The 13,508-nt window shown below is 32.9% G+C and overlaps 1 protein-coding gene across 1 annotated transcript; it reads right to left on the reverse strand.

Annotated features, from left to right (window-relative positions):
- Positions 1 to 986: 986 nt before the first annotated feature.
- Positions 987 to 9,474, reverse strand: LOC123720029 (V-type proton ATPase subunit B). The gene is made up of 11 exons (XM_045676448.1): positions 9,305 to 9,474; positions 8,424 to 8,542; positions 7,916 to 8,045; positions 7,608 to 7,739; positions 7,297 to 7,421; positions 6,620 to 6,850; positions 6,093 to 6,195; positions 5,630 to 5,784; positions 4,453 to 4,590; positions 3,574 to 3,702; positions 987 to 1,812 (listed from the first exon to the last, which is right to left on the reverse strand). The coding sequence occupies exons 1-11, from the start codon at positions 9,387 to 9,389 to the stop codon at positions 1,675 to 1,677; spliced, it is 1,485 nt and encodes a 494-aa protein (XP_045532404.1). The 5' UTR covers positions 9,390 to 9,474; the 3' UTR covers positions 987 to 1,674.
- Positions 9,475 to 13,508: the final 4,034 nt, after the last annotated feature.

Consider the following 13,508-nt stretch of genomic DNA (forward strand, 5'->3'; position numbering starts at 1 on the left):
GAGTAATGCCTCGAACATCACTGCATTGTAAACATTAAGAAAAACGTCGACGCCCAGAATGATTTTTTTAAGGTACAATTATTACTCCTAATAATATTCTTTTATTTTATAGACATAAATCGCACAAATAAAAACTACATTGATATTTGTAATAGATTTTCTAAATAAAGTTCCAACCAAAAGTAATACTCAAGTACGAAAATTGTGTAAGCACTATATAGATACGTACCTTGACCGTTTCTTGATGTTTACAGCCCAATTCTCTGGACCCTTTGCCGTTTTCTTGAATGTCTGGGTAGACTAGGTGTTACAGGATGGTCCATAGTTTAAAATAAACACACGATTCACTTAATTCCCTTAAAATATCCCAATAAGATCATAATAATACCACTGTATCGACGCCGATCCTGTACTGCGCTCTGATTGGTCGAAGTCGAGAATGTTATGTTTGAAATTGCCGCTTTTGAATGTAACTTTAAAGTTGTTTTTAGTTGGGAGAATGCAGTTTGTGTAAGTTTTTTTTATTATTTAAGATGTTAAGATTATATTATTTATAATTAATATTATATTATATTATTTATAATTAATATTATATTATATTATTTATAATTAATATTATATTATATATATTATATTAATATTATATTATTTATAATATAATCTTTCTAATAAAATAATAATATCCCCCCTAATTTTTTAAAGTCGGATACGTTTATCTTTGATTTTACATTCTCAATTCTCACCAAGAGCATATAGAGCAAGTACTTACCTAGTTTTCATAGGAGTGTTGTCAGGAATCTTTTGTATAATGATATATATATATATATTCTTTCTTTATTACATAGAAGTGGAACGCCGTACTCGCAGAATCTGTTATTAGCATTAGCTTTGATTGTGCGTATATTCCGATGTTTTCAGTCGTCATGATCAGGTAGTTAACTTATAACCATAGGTTATCCTTCACATGAGCAAAATAATACAATTAGTCATTTCTATACTTTATTTCCATTCAAACAACAGTATCCTAATTCACTTTATAGAATAAAGCTTTGGAGTGAAAAGGAATTTGGAATGCAACATTTTGTTCCTGCGTATATACACGTGTCCTTTCCAAGCTATATCACATACCGATTCCAGAACAGGAATATCCAGCTATCGAAAGCAAAACTTTGTATCCGGTGTTGTCAGTATAAATTTTTGCCCTCCCATTTTTGTGCAAATAAAAATTGAATAGAGCGAAAAATATATTGTCTTTAAAACGTTCTAGCAACACATATATGGCTTTAAATATCAACACGATATAATTTTATTGTTACACATGAAATACATTAACTATTAACAACTTACTAATAAGTAATATCTTACAAGGACGCGATACGACATTCTGTTCAATCGTTGTTTAGCAACATTCAAAAAAATATAGCTTTTATATTATATGTAAATAAATAATTTAATAAATCTCGTGAAACAGTTTACTAAAGCCAAGGCATAATGTTTATTGTACCTGGCTGATTTTATTTTTATACGGCTCACATGATATTACCATCGCGTTAGCGGATAAAACCTTGTAAGGGGGTTCATCATACCCAGAAATTTAATAAGGTTAAAAATCGTTGAAATACCGCAAACATGATAGCAAAGGGCTAAGAAGGTCGTATCAGGGCTATAAAGGTTTTAATGACGCGAGTCTCGAGGGTAGAATTCCGCAAGAGTGGCGGCCGGGATACGCTTAAGCATCTCCTTGGGGAAGATACGCAGGAGTTGCCAGCCGATGTCCAAGGATTCAAACACGGTGCGGTTCTCGTAGTTACTCTGAAATTTTATATATTTTAGTATTACTAATAACAATGCAGTGTTAACATATAGAAAAAAAAATGTTTTTAAATAATATTTACAAAGCATTCCGGGGCACAGATCCCCCCTATTATGGTGCTGGGAGAGTATCTCTTAATTATTTACAGTTAATTCAAAAAAGGTCGTGTGTTGTATGTGTCTTTAAACAGTATCTTGTTTTCCATTTTAAAATTTAGATTGATACATTATATATTATGATATCCTGAAGTTATACAAGACATATGGGTCTTGATTTTAGATTGTAGCTCTTTCTTTGTTTTTTTTTTACCACATTTATGACACATGTCGCCCATTTGTGGGTCTAAACCACACTGGTTTCCTTACGCTTACTGTACGTTAAGTCGCTTGCCCCGGGGATAAAAGTCTTAAAGCACTATTACGATTTCCGAGGAAGTCAAAAATGCGAAAACAGTACTAAAACTGTAATTTTTTCAGAACTTTTGCTAAACATTTTACTATAAAAAAACACAAGGACAATACCCGTTTACCTAATTTTACATTCGTGAAATAGATCGCAACAAACATAAAGATAGTTTTAGTTTAGATTGTAATTGTACCAAATAACCATAATAAATAACGCAACAATTAAAAAAAACAAATAAAATGCCTTAGTAAATTATTACGTTCTATACATTCATCAAAATGTGCGGTTTTTAATTTACAAATAATGAGATTATTACATGTATTAGACAAATTATAGTAATGTACATTTAGTTATTTTTTACTATTTACATGCAAAAAAATATATTATGAAATAAAATATCAAAGATATACATTGAAGCAATAGAGAACATTCAAAAAAAAGTTTTTAAGTTTTAAGGATTTCCGAAAGTATATACATAGATTCCTGCAAGTACTTTGGTATTGAATCCCTTGAATGTAGACGTAAACAATACGAAAATGTTTACACGCTATTTGCAACGGTTTAATTGACTGTCCTGACTTATTGACGCTTTTACTATTTCACACCCCGTCATCATACAAAACAAGGCAAACCCAACAATTCCAATTTCCTCGGTCTAATAAAAACTATTTACGTAACTCAGCCATGTATCGTATACCTACAGATTATAACACAAATTCCCAGCAAATAGATATATTTAATATAACTAAAAATGCTTAAAAAATATTTTAAATAACTCTAGAATCTTTTATTAATAATGGCTTTGTTACTCTACCTTTATATTAAATATTAATTTGTACTTTGTTCTATTTTGTGTATAAATAGGTAAAACTGTGCTTTATATTTATGTTTGAATGTGTTTTCCGTTTTTGGCTTTTTTGTATAATGTAATTGTTTGAATATTGTTTAATGAGTAGCTATAGGAATACTTTAATAAAATAAAATTAATTTAAATACATAACAACAATGTTAAAATCGTCAATAAGAAAAAAACGTTTTCATATGATTCATTTGTATGTAATTTACTTAGTATCCTAGTAATAACATTCTTTATTTTTTCTGGGAAAAAAAGACTTTTTACGACTTTGTTCCCCGGACCAAACAAAGTATTAAAAGCGTATATATAAAATCCACGAGATATGAACACACGACCATCGTAGCTATACTGTAGACTCGCAAACTTAAATAGCTCTAGATTGAGTTTATTTTTGTTAGTTACGTCTTCTTATTATCGCCCTAAATAAATTTTGAACTTAAACCTACTAAAAATGTCAACAATGGTTTAAAATTTACAGTTAATGTTTTGTTTGCATTACCTGCGTGATGAAGTTCTTCTCAAACTTGGTAAGGAACTCGAGGTAGAGCAAGTCATCGGGCGTCAAAGCCTCTTCTCCCACGACGGCCTTCATCGCCTGCACGTCTTTACCAATGGCGTAACACGCGTACTGAAATGTCAAACAATAATAATCACTTTGTTATATGAGTTAGACGTGAATGTGTAGCACCAGAGCAAGACTGCTACAAAAATGTAAAATAAAGATGTCATAAACATACTTCGTGAGAACCTTCGGCAGCTACGGAAACCATTAGTTAATACCCGAATCGAGCGAATTTTAAATGCGAATATAGAAAGACAGTCCCTTGGTGCACAGCCGGGGATCGAACATACGACCTCGGGGATGAGTCGCACGCTGGAACCACTAGGCCAACACTGCTATATTCATCTTAGCCAAATTGATGAAAGATAAAGCAAGATTGTTGTAAGCGTGGTAATTAAAGATTTTTTATGTTATAATTGTAATTACAAATTAATTTACGAACTATAATAATAATATGCAGTGGACCCCTGGTAATCCGACAAACATTTAGCAAGGCAGTATCGGATTATAGAGTATTGTCCAAGTCCCCCTATAGTCCGGATTTTTTTACAAAAGAGTACCTTGTTATCCGACAATTGCAGATCCTATGATAATATTATTCATGTTATATGTATGACTTACAAATCATATTTCGTTATGGATGTCAATTTTAAAATAGTATTTAATAATAAATAATAGACCGTGTCGGATTAAAGGGCTTGACCGGATTAGACATTGGCAGGATTACCGAATGTCCACTGTATATACACCACTACAGTAATTAAATAGAACTGCTGTATGTCAATTTTATTTTACTAATTCTTTATTTATACTGACCAGTTGGTTGGAGACTTCAGAGTGGTCCTTTCGTGTCATACCCTCTCCGATAGCAGACTTCATGAGACGGGACAGAGATGGCAGCACGTTGACTGGAGGGTAGATCTGACGGTTGTGTAACTGACGGTCGACGTAGATCTTAGGAAAAAGCAATTAAAGATATATTAATCGTTTGTTTGATTGAATTCGTCTAACACCTGTCAACATTATTTACCTAGGTAATAAATGTCTCGAGAAATGAATGGATGTAATATCTCAAAAACTACTTAACCGATTTTAATGAAACTTGGAGTGTTCCCTAAGTCGGAATATACCCGAATTGGGTCTCAGTAGAAATTTAGTAACTAGATGCTTGGAAACCTCAAAAGATCGTCTTACTCAAATATTATCCAAATCCGATACGAGTCAAACTGATAACTTTTTTGAAGTCAGTTACATGTACGTATTCACTTTTGATATATGCAGGGATGTCTCGCTATTGAGGGTTTTCAGAATTATTTTTAATTTTAATTATGCTACATGTAATAATTAAGCCTCTTGTATTCCTTGAAAAATTTACAAAATATACACAAACTTAAAATATTTTTTTTTCAGGGACCTCCTCCAATTGGCTTCATCTGTCTATTTCGAGCATTTTCCTTTAGCTCATCAGCCCACCCTGCAACAGGGCGAACTCTCTTTCTTTTTCCTGGTAGCCCTTTCCACTTTGTTACCCTCTTTGTCCATCTACCACTGTTCTTACTTACTTATCTAAACTTAAGTATTTTGCAATGTGATGGATGCACTATAACGTTTGTGTTGTTTCTTATTTCTGTGCTTCTGATCTTGTCCTTTGGTATTTAATTGATAACATAACTTTCCATTGCTCGTTGGAAAGTTGTTAGTTTTCTGTTTTTGTTCGAGTCATATATCCATGACTGACCGTAATCAAAACATGGCCTTATACTTGTGGTTAAGACTCTCTTTTTTAAGTATATATCTGCATTCAGTACTTCTTTATATCCCCAGAATTTGCTCCATGACATCCTAGCTTCTTATTCTTATATATATATATATATATATATATATATATATATATATATATATATAATAATAATATTGCAAATCGATCAAAATAAGCCGTAATTCAGTAAGACCAATGTATGACCAACATTAAACAAAATGAGACAATACTAACCTGTCCCTCAGTAATATAACCCGTCAAGTCAGGAATTGGGTGAGTGATGTCGTCGTTGGGCATAGTAAGAATTGGAATCTGTGTGATAGATCCGTTACGGCCTTCGACACGTCCCGCTCGCTCGTAAATTGTGGCCAAATCGGTGTACATGTAACCTAGGAACAGATAATACAACATTTAAAAAATATATACTCGAAATACGGATATGATCTAAGATAAAATTATAGGTTTGACAATTTGCGTTTACGAAAGTAAATGCACATTATCTTATCTATCATGTTACTGATATTTCATTAGATCTAAATTGTTATAGCTAAATCAGAAAACAGTAGAAATCAAGTACATAAATATTCTAAGGCCAACATTAGTATGTTCCAAATATGTCTATCTATGATCCAATACGTTTTTGACATACGGGAGTCATCTTCATTCTTTCCTTAAGGATCTGTGTCAAAGAACTTACCTGGGAAACCTCTTCGTCCGGGTACTTCCTCTCGGGCGGCGGACACTTCACGCAACGCTTCAGCGTATGAAGACATGTCAGTCAGAATAACAAGTACGTGTTTCTGCAATTAATTTAACATTTTCAGTACAAGACCCAACCCTTGGTTAATATTATAATAGATTTATAAAAGCTTCCAGGATAATTAATATTTCGCGTAACTAAAAATAGACAAGATTTTTTTTGAGGCAAACGGGCAGGATCAGTTGATGTTAAGTGATATGCCGCCAATGGACACACATTGCTAGAAGGCTCGCAAGTGCGTTGCCGGCCTTTATTAATATTTATCACACGGCATACACACTTAAAAGGTATAATTGAAGGCACTGGATAACCTCATGCACTAAGAAAACTAAATGAACACGCAAATATCTAAAATTATACAATATTTGGAAGTCCATGATTTCATGCAAATCACACAAAAATCCGTTGGAAATATGTATATTGTTGAACATTTTCATAAGTTAAATTTGTGATTATTTTCTTACCTCGCACTGGTAGGCCAAGAACTCAGCAGCCGTGAGAGCCAAACGTGGGGTAATAATTCTCTCAATGGTAGGATCGTTAGCGAGGTTAAGGAACAGACACACGTTCTCCATAGAGCCATTCTCTTCAAAGTCCTGCTTGAAGAATCGGGCTGTCTCCATGTTCACACCCATAGCGGCGAATACGATGGCGAAGTTGTCTTCGTGGTCGTCCAACACTGATTTACCGGGGACCTTTGAAAAATATGATTAGTTACTTAAGAAAAAAATTCATAGGGCAAAACAATAAATATGTCAATATACTATTAAATCGAATGAAATAATAATGTTATTTAATTTTAAATATGTAGTAGTAACAATCAGTTAACACGATTCAAAGTGAGTGATGATTAACAGTCAGTAAAAGTCTTCCTAAGAACATGGTTGAATCAGTTTAGTAATGTTTTACGACAATTATTAAAAATAATATAAAATTAATCAACAAATAAATGATAACACATTTCAAGAATTATTTAAAATACATATATGAAAAAGGAGCAAATTTTAATACCATTAAACTTGTAATACCTCCACAGACAAAAAAATTCATAGAAAATAAAGGAAGCTAATTCTCAATTCCTAAAACAATCTCACGACATATCCTTTTCCATTACCTTATTGTAAAAAAAACCTGCAAATACCTTGACAAGACCGGCCTGACGACAGATCTGGGCGGCGATTTCGTTATGGGGTAAACCGGCTGCTGAGAAGATGGGGATCTTTTGACCACGGGCAATCGAGTTCATCACATCAATAGCAGAAATACCTGTACAACACACATATATTATTTCCTTCATTAAGATCTGGAAAAGGTAGCATAATCACATATTAATGTAAAATAAAAAACTTATTTCATTCAAATACATTTAAGTTAATTAACTAAGTGTTTAATTAAAAATAATTTAGCTTTAATTTTTATTGTGCAACAGCCACACTAAATAATAATGTTTACCAGTCTGGATCATTTCCTCAGGGTAGATACGTGACCAGGGGTTGATTGGCTGTCCCTGAATGTCAAGGTAGTCCTCTGCCAAGATTGGTGGACCCTTGTCAATGGGCTTTCCAGAGCCGTTGAATACACGACCTGTGTAGAATAATTTACGTATTATTTAAATAAAAATAATTTTGGTAAGTCTTTAAAAAAAACGACTAAAGCGTTGTTTAACACAATAGTTAATATCATATTTTTTACTCTGTATTTAGTATATTATATATACAAAACATATTTCTTGTTGGATTTGAAATACATGCAAAACTCACCCAACATATCTTCAGACACTGGTGTACGTAGAATGTCACCAGTAAATTCACAAAGTGTGTTTTTGGCATCAATTCCTGATGTACCTTCAAATACCTGGACAACAGCCTTTGAGCCACTGACCTCCAATACCTAGAAATATGATTTTAAAAATAAATGAACATGTTCCAAAAAGCTAATTTACATTCTTCATAAATTTCTCTATATCTTCTCTAAATCTTAAATAAATTAAAGGCTATTTTTAAGATTACCTTTTGGGTCTTTTCAACATACTTATGTTTCTCTAAAAAAAGTTAAGTTCTATTTAAATTTAATGAAAAAAATAGTATGATATATTTGTATACAAAGAAATTTAATAAATAAGAAAAACATGAATGATCTTAATTAAAGAATGATAAGAACATATCTTTAGTGATATGTTTGTGAAATTTAGTCACAAATCAATAGAACTATCAACTACTAATCAAGAACCTTAAAAATTGGCTCAATGTGTTACACAAAAATAATTACCTGTCCTGAACGTAAGGTGCCATCTGCAAGTTTGAGCTGAACAATCTCAGAGAATTTAGGGAATTTCACCTCATCAAGGATTACTAATGGTCCATTCACTCCCGAGACTGTTTTGTAGGCTATAATAAAAAATATTTATCTTTATATAAATCTTTAAACCAGCAAGCTTGTTAGTTGTCTTTATATAGAAGTCAGAAACCAGACTATAAGATGGACAGATAAGGATGGGTTATACCAAAAGTAGGTATTTCAAACATACTATTTATTAGCTGACTGATTAGGCCTCATCATTAAGATTTTGAACAGGTTTTCCACTTAGTGTTCAAGAAATTATCACATTGGATTTAAGTCTACAATCTCATTACATACTTTACTCAATAGACCATCACATGACAAAAATCACAAGATATTTTTTTTAAGATTTCTCACTAATTTAAACCAGATCATCAGGTGTAATATAAAGAATAATAGGAGAATTGAATGAGCGAAGATACAGAATATTCTAAGTAGAACTTTAAAAGGGCGTATCACAAGACTAGATATTACGAGTTGCAATAAAAACGTATTTTTTTAAAACCGTAGGCAAGTCGAGTAATTTATCTTAAAACTATGTGATATTAATGGAATTTTTACAATTTAAGACCAAGATACAGAAATCTCAGAATTTAATGAAAGGAGCCTATTCATATCACGAGACCTTGGGGCTTATAGATAGAAATATAGCCTATTTAATAAAATATGCACACTAGAAAACTATCCTGAAAACTACTACTTACACAAACAGTTCTAAGTGATTCCTGAAAATCAATACTTTGACATAGATATTGTGCCAGCCACCCAGTCAAGATATAGTAGGTACTCAAGAAAATGTAATTACTTACTTAGACGGGGTTGGGAAATAAAGTCCCTGGATACAACAAGGGTATGCTCCTTATTAGCCTGTTGCAATGAGATGGTTTTCGCCATGATTTAGTTTCCTATAGGCAGGCCGCTCAATAAAACACCAAACTGCGCTGCCTCTTCACCCGAAAACTGACGAATGGACGAATTGTCTATGAGATTTCACGTGCCGTCACGTGATCTATCACAAGGAAAACATTGCCATCGTAAAAATATACAGTCACTAACCATAGATATAAAAACTGAACACAGGCTGTATGTAAAGGATAGATAGATATAGAAACTAGGGCTTGATATAAAATCACTTTTCGACAGCCGGTACCCACTAGGTTACCCCCGGTTTCGTAACTATTCCCACTCAAATTTATTGAGCGTTAGTGGGTCACGCATGTCAAAAAATAATTTTGTCTCAAGACGTATAATATTTTTCCAAAAGAGCTTCAAATGCCCGTCACTTGAAACTATAAATCACGTAATTATTAACAATCACAAATTATTGTTTCTGGGTCACACTTGGAACAAACCAGGCCATCAAATTAAAAAAAAGAACATGACCAAACATGACAAATTAATGGGTAAATGAGACACCTAATTCACATTGTAGTTCCTTTTCTGCTTGGCCTAGCCATTTACAGAATACAAATATAGATTGAGTATTGTTTTTAAAAAAAATTGTTTTATATAATTAAATGACAACGTTAATTGATCATATTATAAATTATAATAACAAGATGTCATTCACGAAACTTTGTTACTGTTCGCATTAAAATTAATAATATTTAAGAAATTAATTTAAAAAAAAAGTTTGTTAATGTTTTAAAAGAAGTCTTGTGTAATTGAATAGTAGGAGTCCCTTTCAAGTCAAAACGAAACAATAAAAAATAAATGTGTGCGCTTACTAGGCAATTTTTATTTTATTTAGTTAAATTTTGATAAGAATATACCGCCTCATAGTACATTTTTTGAAGTGAAATTTCTTTATCGGCGTTGGAAGAAAATTACCATCACATTTTTTGGTTACGCGTCAGATTTTTCCCGTACGCGCCATCTTTTTCTTGTCCTTACTACGGTTGATTCGAAGACTACTTTCTCCAGCGGAGTAAGGATAGCATGTCGTTTAATTTGTATTCATGTCTATGATGATAAAAGCCTTTTGTTATAATTAGTGCTCATTATTCGAAAAATAAGGTCATAAATAAGTTTCACTTCTTACGTGTCTACACTAGTACACGAAAACATTTTTTTTAATACAGGCCCTTTAGTCCCGCGGTCAGTCGTCTAACGCAGCACGCTCCATATTCATGTCGACTTCAGTTCTTTTTTAAAATATGACATAATACTCTCCAAATTTTTATGGAGTTTATCACAGACCTTCCTCTCTAAGACCTTCCAAATTTTATAGTCCAAAGGATTAAGGTCCGGACTGGTCCTTATGAATAATTAAGTCGATGTTTTTGTGTGCTGGCGCAGAGTCCTGCTATAACACGTAGTGATGTCCCGCAAATAAATTGCTGGGCAGGTCTTTGACAAGCCGATCCAAAACCGTCTCTTGGTACATTTTTGCACTGGTTTGGTTCATTTTTCCTCCAAAGGACCTTCCTTTTGCGGAAAAATGAACCTCAGTTGGCCCGTAATATTATATTCCCATTACTGATGATGGATGATGGCCATGTTGCACCCTTGGAACTTTATTTCCAGCTTCTTTCATACTCCTAGCGTACACTCTATCATTCTGTTCGCGTTCTCTTAAGCCTTATTGCTTTTAGACGAGCATTAAGTAAGTGCCCACTCTTTTTTGTATGCTCGTAGACCAATATCTTTATTTAAAATCTTTTTTACTGTTTTCCTACTGACAGCCATCTGCAAAGTCATCAACTTCTGTTTTCAGACAGGATTTCATGCTATCCGCGCCTTGATGAGTGTGGCCGGCCAATTCTTTTCTTGTCTCATCAATAGTACGCTACACAAACCTTGGCGGTATATTCAAATTTTTGAGCAACTTGAAAATGGTACTCGGCGAGTGCCTACAGCGATGCAACGCAATAACAGCTTTTCGGTTTTCTTTCAATGTCCACTCCATCGTGAAAACTTACGAATAGTGAGTGAGTGAGTGTTTTTCGTTTTAAAAAACAATCACTTCAGTCAAACGTTCATAAATAGAATCATGTTCGAAATTTAAAAATAATGTGGCAGTGACAGAACTTTGGGACCAACTACATTATATGCTGAATGATGTAAAATAAGTAACTGCTAAATAAAATTAATTTTAAACAAGAGATGACAGTGCAAGGCATACAAAGCAAGGTTAATTATAGAGAAACAATATTAGCACTCGCAATTTGGCCAAATCAGGTGGTTTTATTTCCCTAATTTGTAGTTTTCGGTAAAATTGAATATAAGTTTTTTATTTGACCGTTATCTCCTATTTAAGGGCTAAATTAGTTAAGGTGAATAGTTTATTAAGGGAATAGTTTACTATTTATTAGGCACTTTATTGTAATACAAAACCGTACTTGTTTTGTTATGCAATAAATGCAATTGTGGAATATCTGCCAGGGTTCTAATAGAAATAAAACGGTAAAATGTAAGTATGCAGTAAGACAAGTACAAAAACAAAAACTTGGCGATTAAAAAAGTGGCGGACAGTTTATTGCCAATTCTTCTCTTCCGTTCTACGCCCTTGTTTTGAGAATAAATGTAAAATTAGAAGCATTTTAATGTATACATATTTCTTTTTTATTGACGTTCATAAGTACATTGTGTTACCTATATGAATAAATGATTTTTGACTTTGACTTAAGTACATAACTACAAGTAATAATCCAATAATTTAAACATAAATAAAAAACATAAGACTAAGTCAAATATAGACAATTACGATAATTTCTAGATCATGTTAGGCACACGATATGGACAGTTTCAGTACGGTGCTTATAAGGTAAATATTTAAACGATGATACAGTCGGGCAATATGATGCTAGTTTTTTGTTTCAATATTTCCAACGAAAATAAGTCACTAAACCAAAATCATACAATAAATATAATATAATGATCTATAACCTTTTTCTTTGTTTTAAAAAAATATTATTGCTTCAAAAATCTGCACTAAAATAACAATGTAATTTAATTTGACTAAAATCTATGCATGATGCCACAACACTTTATTTTATGCTTCTCAATCCTCCAATGCCTCCATTGGCCGTGATCCTTGGCGACCATCTTCCAACTCGTAAACTTTCCCATCACTATGTAATTCAACAACAACAACGACAACGCCCTAAGAGTTTCATATGTGTACTTTAAAAATAATAGCATATATTAACACGTAATCGTTAGTATCTTAAAGTATAACGAGCCTTTCTTCTGGAGACACTTACTTTCTTAGACGTCCTCCTGTCGTGAGTCATTTTGTTTTAAACACAACAACTTGGAAAATATTGAACTGGTCATTCGCAGGTAAGACCGAAATTTCTTAGGATTATTTTTAACTCGTTTGCAGAACAGCGCATAGTAGTCGCTCTCTCTCAGTCTTCCTGCGTCTTCAAAATAACAAAGCCAGTATTAGTGTTTCCTCGTCAGAATCCATTCTGCTACTGAGTGAACAAAACGAAGGTACGCCGCGAGCTTGCGTCCTCGTAGCAGTGTAAGCGCCGCGCAATCGTGGCGTGTGCGCTGCGCAGTGCGTCACTTTAAAATCCATCGCTAATTGCTAGTGTGATAATGCTCTTAAATCCTACAGGTATTAATTACTGGTCAACTTTTGTCCACCATATTAGTGCGGTAATAGTTTGCAACGCAAAGCAGATGAACCCAAGACCGTGTTCAGATATTCAAATTAATTACAAACGTAAACTATACACATGTAACGTACAATATTTTTGTTTATTATTATTATTATTTATTATATATTATTAATTATTCTATATGTTTTCGTTCAAACTGCACGTTATTGGTACCATTCAATAACTCATAACATATTATTACTAAGTACTCAGAAGTGAAACTCAATGGCAACTTTTTAAAATTTTAACAATAACTTATTAAATATTATTATATTTTTTAGAAGTAGTACGTCATTATAATTTGACCAAACAAAGTTCATCTATCACTTCACTTTATCTGGCTATAACAAACTTTGTACTTGAATTGATTGTAAGCCTCCGAATTTGATTAATGACTTTACGA

This window comes from Pieris brassicae, chromosome 2, assembly GCF_905147105.1.
Source record: "Pieris brassicae chromosome 2, ilPieBrab1.1, whole genome shotgun sequence".
NCBI classification, from domain to species: Eukaryota; Metazoa; Arthropoda; class Insecta; order Lepidoptera; family Pieridae; genus Pieris; species Pieris brassicae.

What these genes read in the sequence shown, in the direction of transcription:
- LOC123720029 (XM_045676448.1), bottom strand. Translation starts at nt 9,389, where the DNA reads ATGGCGAAAACCATCTCATTGCAACAGGCTAATAAGGAGCATACCCTT. An exon ending in AGTGTCTGAAGATATGTTGG is followed by an intron (nt 7,740 to 7,915) that starts GTGAGTTTTGCA and finishes TATTCTACACAG; the next exon opens with GTCGTGTATTCAACGGCTCT. An exon ending in CTGAAGTCTCCAACCAACTG is followed by an intron (nt 3,703 to 4,452) that starts GTCAGTATAAAT and finishes TTGACATTTCAG; the next exon opens with TACGCGTGTTACGCCATTGG.